The sequence below is a fragment of the Pararge aegeria genome, chromosome 18, assembly GCF_905163445.1.
Source record: "Pararge aegeria chromosome 18, ilParAegt1.1, whole genome shotgun sequence".
Classification (NCBI taxonomy): Eukaryota; Metazoa; Arthropoda; class Insecta; order Lepidoptera; family Nymphalidae; genus Pararge; species Pararge aegeria.
This window is the reverse complement of record NC_053197.1, coordinates 10981346-10999858: the sequence shown is the minus strand read 5'-3', so window position 1 is coordinate 10999858 and position 18513 is coordinate 10981346. Positions and strand designations below refer to the sequence as shown.

The 18513-nt window shown below is 33.7% G+C and overlaps 2 protein-coding genes across 2 annotated transcripts; both read left to right on the top strand.

Moving 5' to 3' along the window:
- The first annotated feature begins 989 nt into the window (after positions 1-989).
- Positions 990-2651, top strand: LOC120631477 (39S ribosomal protein L17, mitochondrial). The gene is made up of 2 exons (XM_039901086.1): positions 990-1287; positions 2156-2651. Exons 1-2 carry the CDS (start codon positions 1090-1092, stop codon positions 2561-2563), a joined length of 606 nt encoding a protein of 201 aa, XP_039757020.1. The 5' UTR covers positions 990-1089; the 3' UTR covers positions 2564-2651.
- Positions 2652-10123: 7472 nt separating this feature from the next.
- Positions 10124-12959, top strand: LOC120631711 (ribokinase-like). Its single transcript, XM_039901392.1, has 6 exons — positions 10124-10387; positions 11073-11205; positions 11521-11805; positions 12052-12173; positions 12478-12628; positions 12706-12959. The coding sequence occupies exons 1-6, from the start codon at positions 10320-10322 to the stop codon at positions 12892-12894; spliced, it is 948 nt and encodes a 315-aa protein (XP_039757326.1). The 5' UTR covers positions 10124-10319; the 3' UTR covers positions 12895-12959.
- The last annotated feature ends 5554 nt before the right edge of the window (positions 12960-18513 follow it).

The window sequence follows — 18513 nt, the reverse complement described above, 5'->3', positions numbered from 1 at the left end:
TGAATCTGTGCGTGCATCATCGGTCACGCCTACAATCCAGTACATCTCACTTTTCAGTAAATTGAGGATAAGAGATCATTCTTTACGTGTTTCTGAGTCTTGACAAAAAACCAATCGCTCATATTCTGTTTTTTCTTAATAAAGACTTCACCTTTTATTACTCTCCCATTTAAAGCGCCTCTTCGCAAAGTTCATTGATTCTCTGTATATATCCATTGCATTAGAAACCAGATAGCCAGTAAAAAACATTCATGAGAGTAACGATAATGATTTCATTGCCTGTCTGTAGCGGGCGACTGACGCTTATTGCGTTAATAGAAATTGCCTTGTAACTTTATTTACTTATCGGGCAGTAACGCTAAGCTCTTTAACATTCAATTCAGTGTACTTAATGATGTTTGTACGACCGTAATAGCACCATTGTCTCACAATTAAAACAAATTCAAGTTCTATTTTGTGTGAAAATGAAAGCGAAGCGGCTTGCTTCCAGGCAACCTTGTCGTTAAGAAATTCATCAATAGTACAGTCATCATCATCATTATCAGCGCATTGGTAGACTTCACACTGCTTTGAGAACTCGAGGTATTTTCCTTCACCGTTTAAAGCAAGTGATATTGAATGGCTTAAATTAAAACGCACATAACTCTAAAAAAACCGGGGATTGAACTTTATCTCCTTTAATGGGAAGTCGGAGCCTTACCCACTTCAAAATAGTAAAGTAACCGTTTTATTATACATTCATTCAAAGTGTAATATAATGATGTGAGATATTATGGTTATTATTTAATTTTAAAAAAAAACTTTTTTTAAATATTTTTTTATGCTTTTTACTTTTATCTTCTAGTGTTTATGCATCACATTGTAATTTTATTAAATATATTTAAGAAATATTACCATCTGATATATTTTAGGCTAAATCTTATCTAAGATATTGATAACAAACTAAAAATATCGATATTTTTATATTCTCTTTGTCAACCCTAGACTATCACTATTGCAAGTCGCAACAACACTACATAACCTACAAATAAATATAAATTATAAATACAAAGAAAGATAAAAATAAAAGCTGAATTACTAATTTCCAATATGAATCAAGCTGATGTCACCAAATTAGTTTCTAAATTACGAATAAAAGTCCCTGATCAACATCGACGTCTGAGAAGTCCTAAAGGGCCAGAGGGAAGACTTGACAAATTAAGAAAAACTGTTACCGGTCTGATTAAATTCGAAAGGATTGAGTTAAATCATCATAGGGCTGATGAAGCACGCCAATATGCTGAACGGGTAAGCGTGTAGGGTTAGAGAGAATTACAGTTTAAAAAAAAAATACATATTGAACATTTTGTATAATAATAAATACTACTACTTAGTAGTACTTGTTTGAAACCACCATACCACCCGGGGAGAGATAGTTGTCTCGCAGGTGGTATTCTGGTTTCAAAGGTATTATGTGCCCTCCAAGATGCTGGTTATCGCCTGTGTAAGAAATTAAAAACAAATAAACAAACAGACCATATATTGCATTTGTAACACTAGTATGGGTTTTGAAAATATATGATAATATGAATTACTTGAAACTAAAGTTCGCATTTACTGGTGCATTTTGCAAAATCCCAAATTCAACTTTTACCTCAATAATAACTGTACAGACCATTAACTGCCTTTTTGGTCTAATGGTTAGCTCATTTAGCTTCGGGTCACAAGGTCCTGGGTTCGAATCCCAGGTTGGCCTAAAGCTTGTTAGGTATTGGGTTTTTCTGTTAAAGAATTTGCAGACGCAGTCCACTATTGGGCAAATGCAACTAGACTAAGTTACAAACTGATAATAGACCAAGTTTTGACACTGTCTATACCCAAGCAACATTGTTGTTTGCTGGTCTAAAGTGGGAACTGTTTCTTTGTCTATGGGCTATAAGTTTCAACTTACTATCAGTTCGGCCATCTGCTTGGTCTATATAATTATTACTATAGAACAAAAATTACAATAACCCATGAATAGTGACCATTTTGCCCAGCCATAATAGCCTACATTTAACGGGCACAGCAATACCAAATTTTTATTTTAGAAGTTGCTTAAAATATAAATTAAAGCCAATAATGCTTGTTTTAATTAGTTTGATAGTTTACTAATTCAGCAATTTTGTTTTTCTAGCTTATATCAGAGGCAATTTTGCATGGTGACTGCCATAAACCTACAATGGAAATTGCAGACTACTGGTTGCTTGAAAAGGAATTGTTGCACAAATTATTTAAAGTACTTGTTCCAAGGTTTGAAAATTCGAATACAGCTTTCACTAAAATGTACAAAGCACCAAAGGCAAGTTCTGGAAGGAACATTGATAAAGCTATTTTAGAATTGAGAGGAAATCCATATCCATTGCTGACTAACAAACATTCAAATAATAGATATCTACTTCAAAATGTGTTGTTAGATGCGGCAAAATATGAATACAGACAAGCAAAGTATGCTGAAATGGCTGACAAAATTGGTAAAAATGAGGAGATATCACAGCCAAAAAGTGATGATGTAGCTAAAAGTAAACCTATTACTGAAGTGTAGTACTGCTGTCTAGAATAGATAGTAAAGTGAATTAATATTAGAGAAATATAAGATTAGTCATTATAATTATAACACAATTTTATTTTAATTAAGTGTAGTATTTTATTTAGGTGTAGTATTTTAATTAAATTAAGTAACCAACAATCTGTTTGCAATGTTAAACACAAAAACTAAGATTTTTTGATGCAGTCTGTGGTGGTTGGAAACCACCTCGGACTACATCATCGTCTGTTTCTAAGCAACATTGTTCCGGAATATTGAGGTGCCTACACAATGGTGGTGGCACGTCTGTGTTGATAGGGTTGTTACTAGCTACTAGCCACTAGCCACCAGAATTAAAAAAAAATCCAAATTCACCATTTCTGGGACCCAACCTGTACCATCCACAGAGAAAACTAAAGCGTTTACCGTTGCGGAGGTCCCGAAAAAAAAAAAGCTATCTCTATCGATATAAATATATTGGAGTTGTTGGCTGTCTCCTATATATTATCTAAACTCTCGATTTGCCATGTCGGGTCCAGTAGCTGGTATCTCTTTAAACGAATTACTTTAAAATATCCTAGAAATTTTTGCCAATTGTGTTACACAGAAATCTCTTAAACTAAACCAAATCGACAGGTCTCATCTTAGGGCCTATCTTTTTTAAAGGAGCACTGTGAAAAACAGCCCTATAAATTAAGAACTGCCAATGACGCCGATCCTGTTGTACACAAATCTCTTAACATTTAGTATTAGTGCTTTTGTAGGCCTCAGGTTGCTGGACACAGGGCTGCATGTAGCACGACGAGATACTTGCATGCCCTATCTAGTTTTGCCCTGTTTATAGGCGATGGTCTTTTAGTTACCATTAGGTGACCATCAGCTTGATCTGTCAACTACCACCATGAAAAAAATTTGACTAGCATAGTCATTCATCATTTTATCGTCACTAACTTCGTCCAGCACCACACAGCTGTTGATACCACTGTGAAGCCGTTCCAGGCCAGATCCTTTATTTTCAGGGAAACTATTTAATTCGACTATAACACTGTAATATCAGCTTAAGACTTCTTTTTTTTTTCACTACAAGTTAGCCCTTGTCAGCAATCTGACCTCGTTGTAAGTGATGATACAATCTACGATAGTAGCGGGCTAACCTGTTAGGGAGTATTGCAGTTAATATATTAAACCCATACCCCTAATCAATTCCTACGCGACATCGTACAGGAACGCTAAATCGCTTAGCGTTCCGGTACGACGATTCTTCTTGTCGGTAGGCCAGAAGTAAGAAAAAAAGAAAAGTTTGTCTCAGACTCACCAGAGAAGACCAGAGAAAACTCTGAAATTATAAATTCCCAAATTGTCCTGCTGCCGCCCACCGCTGCGCCATAGAGTTCATCGTATAGCGTATAAATTATGTGCTCGCTGTATAGCGCTCACGAAGCTTTAATGGTTTACTTCGAGCAGGTCATTTAAAGGCATTCTAAGGCAAGGAATAAGTGAAAGGTAAGGTAAGGTTCGCCGTCTTCGGCCCATTTATCAAAACATTTCGTTGCTGTCAAATATGGCCATAAAAAACTGAAAGAAAATGCGTCATCGCTTTAAGATCGCCTTCTAGTTTTAATTTGTGCCATAAAGAAAAAAACGAAACATTTTGGGAGTCAAACAGACTGAAAGCTGATCATGAATGCAATAGTTAATTTTATGTCTAGCTCTCCTGCACTCCTTGTTCACATTCCAAATACCATTTGAAAATATGATGATGCTAAACAACAGTCGTATGGAATCCTCCAGAGAAAAGTATTTATGGAAAAATATATATTATTATTTATTGAAACTCTGTACCTCAATTATTAAAAAAATACTTTATCCCAAAAGCTGAATGTACGGGAGCTATGGTGATACGCTCGACCGTAACATTAGGAAGATCTTTCTCCGAGCGGGTGATCGTGCTCGGGGACCGAGGTCCGAACATTCTTTTATGGAAGTTGTATATATAGGCATTGTTCGTGAACACTTCGATTAGTCAGTAGATTCGATGATATCTAAAATCATTAGACTGTAATATAACTACTGGGCACAGGCTAATATTTTTCTCATAGGGGAGAGGGTTTAAAAGTATAGACCCATCACGCTGCACCACTTAATGATGACTGACTCACTCACAATGACTAGCGGAAATTAGCGATTATTGTCACATGTTAGAGATACAAACCGAGACTGAGCGCATATCGTGCTATCTCCAAGGCACGGGGGCTGACACCACCACCAATTTCCTATCTCCGTTTAAGTGTTGATATTTTTTTACAGAAAAATTTAATACCAGCTTTTGGTGCAACCGGAAAATGAAATGTAAGACCTCGCTCCGTCCTTAATTAAACGTGCTTACCACTTTGCTAACGAAACATTTTAAAAAGTGAATCAATAGAGTAGAATCAAAGGTATTAAGGTAGGAAACGAACTAATAATAATAATATTGTTTTCACCCAACTCGCTCGACAATGCCTTATTTATTTAGCCTTCACTTCTCGCCTTAAGGCAAGTTTGTCATTACTTTGAAATGACTAAAATCCTTTACCCGGGTTGTAATTTAATTTGAAATTAATGTCTTAATAAGATTCATCCACTACCATTGCTCCTCGCGTAAGTTGCTCTCCAGCAATATTGCCCTGGAACACTGACGTCTAAAAATTATTTTAGTTCCTCGGATAAAGGTACGTATACAAGTCCAGCGTACAGCACGATTTTCATAACAATAATTATAAATGAAAAGTCGATATACAAAATACTTATAAATGCCGCCATAACGCTCGGTGAAGGTCACGTGGCTTTAATCACTTCAATCTTTGTCAGATCAATTCTCACTTCGTGTTAGTTTTTGAGCAATGGAATTATTTCTTACTCTGTGGACGTCGTAGAAATAAAAACATATCGCAATTTAAACTAATTTTTCATGTTATAGACATGAAACTTGGTGTTTTGGCTCTTAAAATTAAATAAAGAAATATCAGTTTCTAGAAAATCTACTGAATGAAAACCGACGATATAAACGCGCAGCCTAAACTGCTGGTCCTAGAGACATGTTTTTTGGAGGGTGTTTTCTTTATGAGGTGTGGATACCTACACCTCATGAAGAAAGGATATTTTAAAATTCCACACCCCAGATAGTGAAATGGAGGGATGAATAATTTTAATGAAACGGTCCATCCTACATTTAAGACCTTTTGTAAATATTAATCAGGGGAAGCTTAAACATCGATAGAGAACAGATTTTTTTATAGCTGACATTTCAGTTTAACATTCAAGCTAAATTTTATCCCAAAAAATAATAGTGTTCCTGCGGGATAAGGGATTCAAGACTTCACACCATAACTTTGTTGTATCTGAATGAATTTTATTTAAAAATAATATATAATAAACTTTTTTTATTGGAAAGGTTGTATCATCAGTTTAGCTCTGCCCAAATCTGGTGATACTCACCAGATAATAATATGTGAAATCTGTGTACCTACGTATAAAGAAACGATAAGTCTTAAGTCATTGGGCTGCTGCTGTCTGCTAAGGAGTTCCGTTCTCTATCTATTATAAAGTATCATAATAGATAATTAAGATAAAATCCATAGTATCACTTACAAATTATAAATACTTACTAGCGGACCCCAGCGCCATCTGTCGGGCTGATTTGTGAATCTAAACCATCCAGGATGCCACCCAAACGCATACTAAAAAATTCATTCAAATCGGTCCAGCCGTTTGGGAGGAGTTCAGTGACATACACACGCACACAAGAAATATATATATAAAGATAAATAGGGGATGAATGTTTCTGCTGAATTATTTTATTACTAAGTATACAATCCTGAAAATTAGACAACAGGTTTCTTTTAAAGCACATACATTAGTTAAGAAAATATTTTGTCCAAATCTACCCCTATAGGGGTAAAACAGGGGTTAGTATTTTTAATGAAAGTCTTGTGGTTTTGAAGTTAATGATAAACAGATTCATTCCATCTAACGTGGCGTTTGACGGCCGATTGGCGCAGTGGGCAGCGACCGTGCTTCCTGAGTGCAAGGCCGTGGGTTCGATTCCCACAACTGGACAACATTTGTGTGATGAACATGAATGTTTTTCAGAGTCTGGGTGTTTATCTATATATTATAAGTATTTACGTATATTATTCATAAAAAATTTTCATCAGTTCTCTTAGTACCCATAACACAAGCTACGCTTACTTTGGGACTAGATGGCGATGTGTGTATTGTCGTAGTATATTTTTTTATTTATTATTATTATTTATTTAACGTTCCGTTAAACTATTAGTATAGTGATTCTCCGAAATGTCCAGTGAACTATTGAACTGATCTTAAAGAAATTGAAACCGCGCATAACTTGCTTTCCGGAAAAGGGGTTCTCAAGCTAAATCACGAATTCTACACAGACGAAATCGTGGGTATCTGCCTGTGACCTGATAACGAATAAATCATGAAATGATTTTGAGGTCCCGCCGTTTTATTTACTTACGGGGCAAAACAAAATTTCATCGCAGGCAACTGCTAGAAATAGAAAAGAGAAGTTCAATTAAATAATGTAATTCCTATTTATCCCCCTGAGGGACAGAGCAGGAAGACAGAACATAGGAAAAATCTAAATGTTATAGCAGCCTTTGTAGAGATCTGCCAAACTGTACAATGTTCATTAAGTATACAAAAAATTTTGTCTGTCTGTCTGTCTGTCCGGGCATCACGTGAAAACTACTGAACGGATTTAAATAAAATTTTGTATACTTAGTTGTAGCTGATATTCCGGGTCAACATATAGGATACTTTTTAACCCGATAAACAGTAAGTTTCCTCCGGGCAATGGGATGAAATATTTTTATCAATTTTACTTCATAACTCCGTTAACTTTGAATCAATTTTAATAATTCTTTTTTATTTGAAAGTGTATACTATCAAGCATGTGTTGTCTTATTTTAATAGGGATCTGATAAATATTGTCGGAGATAAATGACATCTCTTCACATATAACAGCACGTCGCAAGGCGTATGGGACAACGATCGAATGCATGCGTACCATTCTGGAATAGCTCATAGGCTTCTGTTTATCCCGGAAAAGCCAACCTACCTACAGGATAACATCGCTTTTTTTCCGCATTTGTCTTCCAAATTCCGCGCAACGGAGTTTAAGATTGACGTGCTTTTGTTAGATGGGCATAGTTGAAATTGTATCAAGCTTTTGAGTTTGTTTGGTTGAACGCGCTAATCTCAGAAAATGCTGTTTCGATTTCGATTTTTTTTTTGCATTGGTAGTACTTATTATTTAAGGCTATAAAACATCACGCTACAACCAATGGCTACCATCATTAATGAATAATGTTGAAAAAACTGCAAAAAATTTGCTTTTTGAGAGATTCCGATGCGTGCGATGCGTGAACGGTAAACTTTACGCCAAACGACGGAAATATGTAGTAAGTATATCGGAATTGTTTCTTTAAAGTTATTTAAAACAGTCCGCGACAACATACGACTACTTTTTTCCGCTAGTTAAAACTATAATTCATACCCACACGTTTATACGCACACACATACACTACCAATAATAATTATATTCCTCCTTAATTCTGTATTAACTATTAGGTACGTAATAATACCGACCTACTTTGCATTTTTTTATTTTGGTATTACATAATTTCTCATCATAGCACAGATAGCTAAAAAGGTCCATAAAATAGAAACTATTTTTGCTATTTTAACCAACCAGCATAAGAAGATCAAATTAGCAATCTAATATCAAAGGCTGCTATTTAATATTCTCTAATATTTTGGTAAAAAATTATGAATAAGCAAAAAGAAGGTCATATTAGCTACCAAGTGAAGGTGAGGCAGTAAAGCCTCTCTTTATCATTTTTCTTGACATATTTGACAATTAAGTTAAATCCATCGGTACATATGATTTACAGCTCTATAGCGTTTCATCAGGCGACTGGGAAGTAGACCGGCTCCCTGTCAGCACCGGCTTCCTCAGTAGCTACGGACCTTCCGCCGGTTAATAAAATTGCCGGCTATATATACTCCCCGGCTTTAAAAACTTCGATAGCGCGAGTTAGGATCCAGAATTCCAAGTCAAATTACTCCTTTATACCACCTCCAAATAAAGATCTAAAGCTTATTTCTAAAGTAATTTTTTTAAAATAATTATTTAAACAAATTTAAACAATGTTAAAATATACGAAACGAATGTTATTTCGTTGTTTAAGTTTTTAATGTTTCTTTATGGAAGTAACAGTGAGTGTGAAAGAGATAGTACAGTTTCAAACTTCAATAATATTGATTCGGTACAGTTCTGTTCGCATTTTTGCTCTACATCGGCTCTACCAACTGACATTGAACCTTAGAGTAAGACAGAGCTATAGCAGAAAACGAGATAACTTTAATTCGTAAGCTTTATACTCTAGATGAATGATCAAGAATTCCAGTGAATGAATCATGGGATAGAATGGCTTCCTTGTTAATTAACTTCCTTGCTTCGGCGAATTAAAGAAATTCGTATTGATCGTTATCGTCATCAAAAAGTGCGGAATGGAACAAAGAATATGTCAGATTATTCGAGAAACCTCAGAGAATATACAAAATTCTAAATTGACGTTTAGAACAAGATAATTTTCTGTGTTTATTCTTGACGATTTCACGTAGCGTCGTTGGCTATAAATAGGCGACTAGGGACGACATAGTCAGTTCAGTGTAGAGAAGCAAATACAGTTAATACCAAGCAGAAGTTATAGTGGAAGAAGTTGTGCACGCGGAAAGCAATGATGAAGATATTTTTTTTAGGAACTTATTTACTTTATTTTCTATAAAATATAAATTACTAAAAAAAGCGATATTTTTTTAGGATCAACAAAGCTCTATGACTGGTTGAATTGATTGACGTTACAAAGTAGTACATACTGCTTTTGTTACAAATAACCTTTTTACTAGAAACAAAAAGGTTATGAACACGGTCACAGTAGGGTGTAGGTACCTTTATACCTACAACATCGGTATTTTCGGATTTAAAGCATATTCCTCAAATACTCAACAATGGTTTTTGCACCATTGTAAAACTTAAACGAGAATAAATTGACCGACATTACTGTATAATATAAGTTTTTACCTAGTAACGTTAATGTAGTAACTAAAGCATAAAGGAAGCATTCACGCAGTATCTACATTGATTTATTGAATTTTATTTAAAATAGTAGTAAAATTTTGAGGGTGAGAGAAGATTCTAGCAAAAGATAAACTGTAGGTTTATTGGGAGGCGGACAGTTTCTTCGAGCGAACCACATTCAAACAGATAATGACCTCGTGGTCTTATTCTTGCTTAGTACTCTTTTGTATGATATTATGTATCTGTTTCGTTTTAAATGAACTTATACATTTATTTTACCTACTCTGTAAATAATCAAAACTCTTGATTTCTGGTGCGGCGCATAGCTTCATCGCCACTAAGGGTTCAGGCCACTGTCTCACGTCTCGTAGGTAATCGGTAGGTACCGATATCGGGTTGGCCCGCGTCGGCGAAGTTTGGTATCCATATCGTGTAATAATCTGTGCCTTATCGGACTGAAAGATGTGAACCGACCTTAAAGTGTTTACGAATCGTGGAAACATGGAACATTCGTAACGCTTATCTCAGTGAAAATTGCAGCAGCAGTCTTTCGTTTTTAGTAAAATAAATAACTTCGCGTATCGTGTGGTTTTATTAAAACTAGCTTTTTTATATCATTACTATAAAATGCAGTCCGAAAATAAATTTAAATCCAAAATTGTCGTTGTTGGTTCTTGCAGTATAGACTTTACAACGTATGTGAATTTTTATAACTTATTACAGTATTTTAAATCTTTATAGGCTATTTTTTTATTATTTTCGGAACTCTCAGCGTAAGTGATATTTACTTTACAATTTTAATCTTTGTTGAAATTTAACATAACCTACAAGACATGTAGTCATATTCCCACGTAGTAGCTTCATTCGTAGAATGATTGTAGATAATATTACTATATAAAGACAAATAAAAAATAAAATAAAAATCTAATGACGTATTTGGAGTAGGTATGATGGTTGGAATAAAGATAAAAAGGTTAGGTACTTCCTATGTTGCAGTCAATGTTAAACGTAGGCCTTTCATAAAATTGTCTGGTTAAAGTATTTTTTAAATAAATACAAACATTTAAATATAGCCGAATAGCCTGCCATCAAATTCGAATAACGGGCTAAAACAGTATTTAAAAAATATTTTATGCGTAATAATATAAAAATATTGCTATAATAGAACTCTTTCTTCATCATTTGAATTTTCATGGTTAAGTGAACATTATAATAATTTAAAAAATAGTTTTCAGTAAGCATCCACGTAGTTTCGCATCTTGAGAGTTTTAGGTTTTTTGATGTGCATACAATCATCTTCCTAATTACTTTAAAAGTTTCACAGAATGGAGAAAAGGTTATTTTAAACTAATTTGCCACGCCGATATTTTGTAATTGCAGATATTCAGCTAGACTTCCTACACCTGGCGAGACGCTTATTGGCAAGAAGTTCACAACAAGTTTCGGAGGAAAGGGTGCTAATCAAAGTGTTGCTGCAGCCAAAACGGGTGGCAATGTTTATATAATTTGTAGAGTAGGTTTTATTGTTGTTTGTCTGATGCATGCGACGCAAGATAATAATGAAGAACAAAATTTCATCCATAATTTAAGTCTTTACTATTCGAAACAACTTTACAATTATATTGTAAAGAAATCTAAATCATGCCCTTATTTAAAAAAAATAGACCGTTATACTACTCTTGTCCCCCGTTTCATGCCCATTAGGATGGACTTTTGAAAAAGACATATATTTTCATGAGTTTACTTTCACAGTCAGTCAATCTGTCACGGCTTAAATAATATACATATATAAATCATGCACATTAATCACTTACTACTTTTTTTAAAGGTGGGTGATGACCAATGGGCTGAGAAATATAAAGAACACTTAAAACATGTGGGAGTAGATGTAACTAATGCTTATGTGACGAAAAATACTACTACTGGAATTGCTCAAATAACAGTAGCTGATAATGGAGAGAACCAAATTGTTATAGTTCCTGGTGCTAATGAGCATCTTAGCAAATCTGATGTAGATTATGCTAAAGAATTGATAAAGAAGGCTGATGTTCTTATCGGACAATTAGAGACTCCATATGAAACTACTTTAGAAGCATTTAAATTAAATGACGGAGTAAGTGTAGTTAGTTAGTAAGCCCAATAGTTATGATAATGGTGCCAATTGTACGTAAATCTCTGAACGAAATTAACTTGACACGTCCAAATATTGCGTTATCCTTGTATAGTGGATAGGTGCAGAGTAAAAAGGACAGCACTATGCATATTTTAGTGTGTTAAACAGAATCTACATTAGAAGGTATACTTTATTATTTTCTAAGTGTTCAAAAATGCAATGGTTTAATTTTTACACGACTTTCAGATTAAATTACTGAATGCTGCTCCTGCTAGGGCACACATTGAAACAATTCTGCCTTATTGTACAATTTTGTGCGTAAATGAACCTGAAGCTTCACAAATTGTTAATTTTGATGTCAATGTTTCGTAAGTACAACTAAACATAATATAATATTTCATGGAGTCGACAAGGTATAAAGAATACAAAAATATCACCTACTTCAAACTTGATGATTGTTTATTCTATTGTTTTCTGATACGATAAATGATTTCAATTGATTGATTGGCGTACAATAAAGATAGATAGTCGAACATGATGAACAACTAATTCCACACGGTAGTTAAACTGAACCCACTTAGAATTGACAGATTCAAGGTTCCATGGACTCGCTGCCTAATTTTGTTTTATATTTGGCGACTATACCTACATAATATGTTTTTTTTTTTTTAGCAATATTAAAAGTGCACTTGAAATATTATTACAAAGTGGGTGTAAAATGGCAATAATAACATTAGGAGCGAAAGGTGCAGCCTACTCCTCGAAAAATACAGGGGAATGTATTCATGTTTCAAGTAATAAAGTGGCAGCAGTGGACACCACAGTATGCAAACTATTTATAAATTTTGACTTTGTAAGTTTAATAATCACAAAAATATTGAAAACTTATTTATATTACAGGGCGCCGGGGATGCTTTTGTTGGTGCGTTGGCTAGTCTCCTTGTTAATTTCAAAAACCAACCATTTCATCAACTAATTGGTGCTGCTTGTGAATATGCTACTTTGACCGTAACACTAGAAGGAACACAAACAAGTTATCCTGAAAAATATATTCCATTTACTAAGCAATACGATTATGTAACTCTGTGAAAAAATCTATTTACGATGAACTGAAGTTAGTGGGAGTTGAAATAAAACATTTATATATATCTAAATACTCTTTATTTAAGTAAATCATGTTATTTTATTTTTTAGGAAAACAATTTATTATATCTTTAGTATCTAAGCAAATATAACTTAAATTAAAATAAATGAAATTAATAAGGTGCTGTTAAAGTATAATTTAAATACCTCACAAGCTCAAGGTCAGAGGTGCCCAACCTTATTAAACCAGCGGCGCATTCACAAGTTAAGAAATTTGTCACAGCACCCACACCCTAACCTAGCTAGTTAAAATTGATAGGTACTTGTTAGTTACGCAGATATACCAAAAATTAAACATCCTAATTATGAAACTAATAAAACCATAATTAATTTTAACATAGAATTAAGAAATGAATAGCCCAAGAATGATATAGCAGAACTTGGTGACCACCACACATTTTTTCACACAAAGTCAGAGACAGGCTGTCACTACTGCACAAAAACTATCAAAAAATATTTTTCTTGATTTTTTTTGAAGTACAGAAAGAGCGCCTCGCGGGCCACCTCTTTACTATACGGCGCCCAGGTTGGGAAGCTTTGATACATCTTATAAACACGAATACAAGCTAAACAATTATCATCTTACCGATTTATTAACTAATCATTATGAGATAAAGAAAATGTTATTGATAATGTTTATTTATGCATAAGAAATACATAAATAAACATTATCAATAACATTTTCTGGTATTTGTAATACAATGATTTGTAATGAGATGATTATTTTTACTAATGAATTTTAAATAATATAGTAAGTCTACTATCAGTTACCAAAAAATCGCGTCCTGACGGTTTTGCTAATGACATATTCGCTATAAGGCTGATTAAAAGGTTTACAATAATATCGTTAAGCGTTGCTTGATAGGCAAAGCACTCGGGTCCACGATTGCCGGAGTGAAGCAGATTCAAATCCAGGCATTTAATATTCTCTCCAAACTCTCGGAACGTTTAAACACAACAATAAAAATATAAAATTTATAGATACGATCCATAGAAATAGACAAGTTTAAACTATCTATACAATATAGCCATTTTTTTATCATTATTTAATAAACAAAGTAACATACAAATAATTACTGACTAAGTTTAGTTACAGTGATAGACCCCATTTCCATGGTAAGAAACCAGGTTAAACCAGTAATTTTTTTACCATATCTTCTCGTTGGGATTCTTAAATAGAAAGTCGAAATTTTATATATAAACATACGTTTACATTGTGTTGCCTTGATAACCGTAACTTTTCAGATCCTCAAATAAATTAATTACTAATGAAAACATTTAATGCGACTCTTATCGAAATAACCAACTATATAATTGAACTGTAACATGGATTCTTTGTATTACTATTCCCAAGTAAATTTAAAACAAAACCATTGATGAAGCTCATGTGAAATGGTTTTATTGGTAGTGATGTATTTCGCTTCGCTCTACAGGGTTATTCTGTATCTCAGTTAACATCCAATTCGGATAGCCACTATAAAAAGTGGCTATCAAATTAAGCCCTAACCATTTTTATACATTACGGCATTGTATCTGCTAATGAAATTGACTCAGTTAGAAACTAGCTTAGAGAATGCAAAATATGGATATAACATGTTATTTGGTGGCAACTTTCTATTGAGATACATAGTAATCCTGCTGCTAATCTTCGTGCAATAAAGATTTAACCTGACTTAAATCATCAGGGTGCAGAACTGAAATCTAGGATGAAGTGTGATAATATCTGTCAAATTACATGACATGTCATGTATCAAATGTTCATTTGGTATGTACCTAGATTAAATCATGAATTTAATATGTTTCTATAATTAAATGTACCTATAGTCTTGTTCAAAAACATTTTGCATTTATCCTCTGGTCCCGTCTATGAGCAACACACTTGCGCTGTCTATTTGCGTGTTATAAGTGAGTACGTGAATTTAATCCCAGATGAAGACATAAAATACGCTACATTAATTCCTAAACTTAGTTATCGCTACTGAAATACAACAAAACGTATAAAAGTTGTATTTTTTCCTTGGCTATGATTTTTTTTACATATATAATTAACAATAACTATATCTTTTTAAAAATAAATCGATACCTACTATTTTTTCATATCCACACTTTTTGGGCCTTCCTGCATCTATAATTAAATTAAACGATCCAACCTAAATGAAATCTTCACCGATGTTGTTCTGCGATTTTCTCATTTACGATTGACGAGCCTATTCAGTCGTTTGATAATCTAGATTTTTTAAATATAAAGCATATTTAATCGTGTTTGTTATTGATTCATTAATACATTTTTTTCTTCTCCTTGAGCTTAAATTACAATGCTATGAAAATAAGGAACTTAATTAGCTAGAATATAAAATATTTTTTTTTTAGGAAATATACAATAAAGGCAGGAATTTCTTTGCGGAATTCCATTCCCATTTAAGCAAGGACAATAGGTGATTATAGGATAGATATATAAATAAAACTAACGGTATACTAAATAAACAGCAAATCTATTATGAACAACTTTAACTTTAACTTACGTGTGTATTGTTCATAATACGCAAAACGCAGTTTGAAAGCCTTGCCTATTGAGGGTGGTAATGGATGAATAAGTATAAAACATGAAACATTAGTGTGTTATTATATAATGTTTATTTTAGATCTTTATTAAAAGCGAATCAAGTTTAATAGGCACAAAAGAGGACTTTTAATGCGGCGAACGCTAAGAACAATGATTAATGAAGGTGAACGTAAGCACAGGTCCCACAGACTATAATATGTAACCTCAGAATTAACTATTAAACGGTCATCAAAGCAGACAATCTATATTTAGGAAATAGCTTTAACAAAGAGAATATAATCACCACTTATGTGAGCTATGGCGCATTATAATTTTACCAGTTTTAGTCTTACATAGTTAATGAATTCAAACAATTTTATATAATTGCTATTCATATATAGAAATATAGAATCTTTTCAATAATGTTAAAAGCATATTATGTTGCTCTAATAATAATACCTGGCATAGGAAGTACAAACAATTTACAAAACAAATAACTTGAACATTTAAAAGGCAAAAGTATGGCAATACTGACCAAAGATAGCCAACATGTTGTTCCGTGTTTTTGTCTCCTCATTGAGCGTGTCATCTATTCTTATAAGAATTTCGTATGACTACACTTCGGAAACAATTAATTGAGACTTTTCATCTCATAATGCAAATGCCGTTTGCGAAAATTGTGAATATCGCAGCAATCTTAGCGTATAATTTTTGGGCATGATACAAGTTAGTCTCACATTGAATAAGTTAAGCTAATAATAACATAGTCTCATTAGAAGACATTGTTATCGTCGCTATCATTCTGAGCTTTCCAAAACAATCTCACAGCCGATTTCCCAACTAAATTGTCATGTTTAAGAATGTTATTGCTATCCTCTTTTAAATATTTAATGTGTTTACTGTGTATATATTTATTTAATAGGTGTTCCCTCTTCTATCCTAGACTCCATTCTAGATTTGTTTAAGGCATATATACGTGTAAATGAAAATGTACCTTTACCTGTAAAGGTACATTTTTATCTGTCCCCGTGACTTATCCGATGTGAAATATGTGGAAAAAAAATTGATCGGTATAGGCACATTCATAAGACTTAGCCCTGTTTAGACGCGCGCGAATAGGCATGCTGACAGTACTCAACAAGGAATCACTAAAATAGTGTAATAATCTAATGATATATGTATTTCATATATTCCTTTAAAGCACCTTGTGACGTCTGGCACAGTCACGTGACCCGAAAATCATTCCGCCGATGAGCGCGGTGACGTATACGTTACAGCCTACCCAGAATATTATAAATTGAATTTTGTTAATGATTGAATACTTTTGTTTGAACAATTTATGATCATAGACTAGACATAGACATAATAACTATTCTACTCATACTAACATTCAAATGTAGAATGCCAGAAAAACAAAAGAAATATGGGAAGTTGAATATGTGTCACCGCGATGATGATGTTTACGATGTTCGGATGTTATTAAATCAATGTTAACACGGTAAGTTCAGTGTTTTGTGTAATACTAGGTTAGTATATGTTGTAAAAGCTAGATAGGTAGAGAATTTGCGGTTGGAAATATATATTAATAAAAAACACAGCCCACCATGCTGGTCAAGTGGGAGTTGGTGGGCTTAGCAAGTGCCATTCGGTTTGCTAAAACGCACAAGACTGAGAAGTCAAAGGTGAATCATAGTCATAGCTCGGGATTCGAAGCCACAACCTCCTCAGGGAGACAGAGGTTTGAACGAATGCAAATAATATGCGAACTGTGAAATGGATCGACACGATCATGGTGCGCAAGTTCGTGTGCGATTGTTGAGGCTTCAGGAAAGGTCTACTCTTCGAATTGCAGTCGGAATTATCGACAGAGGACGCTGCGCCGCCGACAGAGAGTTTGCTGCTTTTTTAAGAGATTATTTTTAAAACTATTGGTTCCGTTATATTAAATGAAAAAGAATGTAAAGAACAAATTAACTATTAAATTTGTTTCGTCATATAATTCAATAGAAACAATAATAAAATTTTTGTTATTTATGTACGTAATTAATGCGAATTTAAAAAAAAAACTTTTTGTTTAAATTTCTTATTGTTTATGCATTTTGATTTAATGGGACCCTAATAATTTGTCATGAAGGTGTAGGAACAAAAAACTTAGTGAAATCTGTTTAAAGTGTACATAAATGATTGTTCATCAACTACGTACTATGATAACATCTACTAACTCATCAGCTTTTGATGTCGGCCTGCCAGCTGTTAGTAAGTACTTGATAAAATAATAACAACAGCTAGTCTCACCAAACCTGAGACAGAATAACGTCGCGGCCGCCACGCCCACTACGCCAGCACCCGGCCGCCAGAGACACGCGGTTTACGCGGCGCGGTTGCACGTAGGTACCTAACTTGGTTTTTAAGTCTGCGTCTTTTAACTTCGATAGGGTAGTCATAAGTAAGCACTGCTTTGCTGAGTGTTTGCAATTAGTTTGTATGGAAAAATTATTATTCTTCTTTAGATTTAATATTTATACAGCGTGATTCCTTAAACGTAATCACTGCCGGAAAATGGCGTAGCAATTGGGGGGCAAGACTTAGTAGATGCAAAGGAGTGGATTTCAGATCTTTACATAGCATATGAGAAAGTACATAGTCAACTCCTAAAATTAATATTTATAATTTGCTAAAGTAAATTATGTTGCATGGTGCTGTTAGATTACGTTAACGACTCATTGTATTTGAGACAAAATACAAAACAAAACATTGTACAAAAAATTAGGACATGTCAAAATGACCCTACTAAAAGTGGGGACATATTAAAATGTGTATTAACATTGTAAAAGTATTTGCAAAACTTTTTAGGAAACATTGTATATAACTGAAGTCATAGGGAGCATTCTACACAAATGTAAAAGTAAATGATTGCAAAACTCATGGTATCCCTACTGGTAGTTGATTAATAAAATATGAAGCTACATAATGAGCTTTATTAAATAAATCTTTTTAATATAATATTATTTGTGATTGATATA

What these genes read in the sequence shown, in the direction of transcription:
- LOC120631477 (XM_039901086.1), top strand. Translation starts at nt 1,090, where the DNA reads ATGAATCAAGCTGATGTCACCAAATTAGTTTCTAAATTACGAATAAAA. An exon ending in CACGCCAATATGCTGAACGG is followed by an intron (nt 1,288 to 2,155) that starts GTAAGCGTGTAG and finishes TTGTTTTTCTAG; the next exon opens with CTTATATCAGAGGCAATTTT.
- LOC120631711 (XM_039901392.1), top strand. Translation starts at nt 10,320, where the DNA reads ATGCAGTCCGAAAATAAATTTAAATCCAAAATTGTCGTTGTTGGTTCT. An exon ending in TGCAGTATAGACTTTACAAC is followed by an intron (nt 10,388 to 11,072) that starts GTATGTGAATTT and finishes TTGTAATTGCAG; the next exon opens with ATATTCAGCTAGACTTCCTA. An exon ending in CATTTAAATTAAATGACGGA is followed by an intron (nt 11,806 to 12,051) that starts GTAAGTGTAGTT and finishes CACGACTTTCAG; the next exon opens with ATTAAATTACTGAATGCTGC.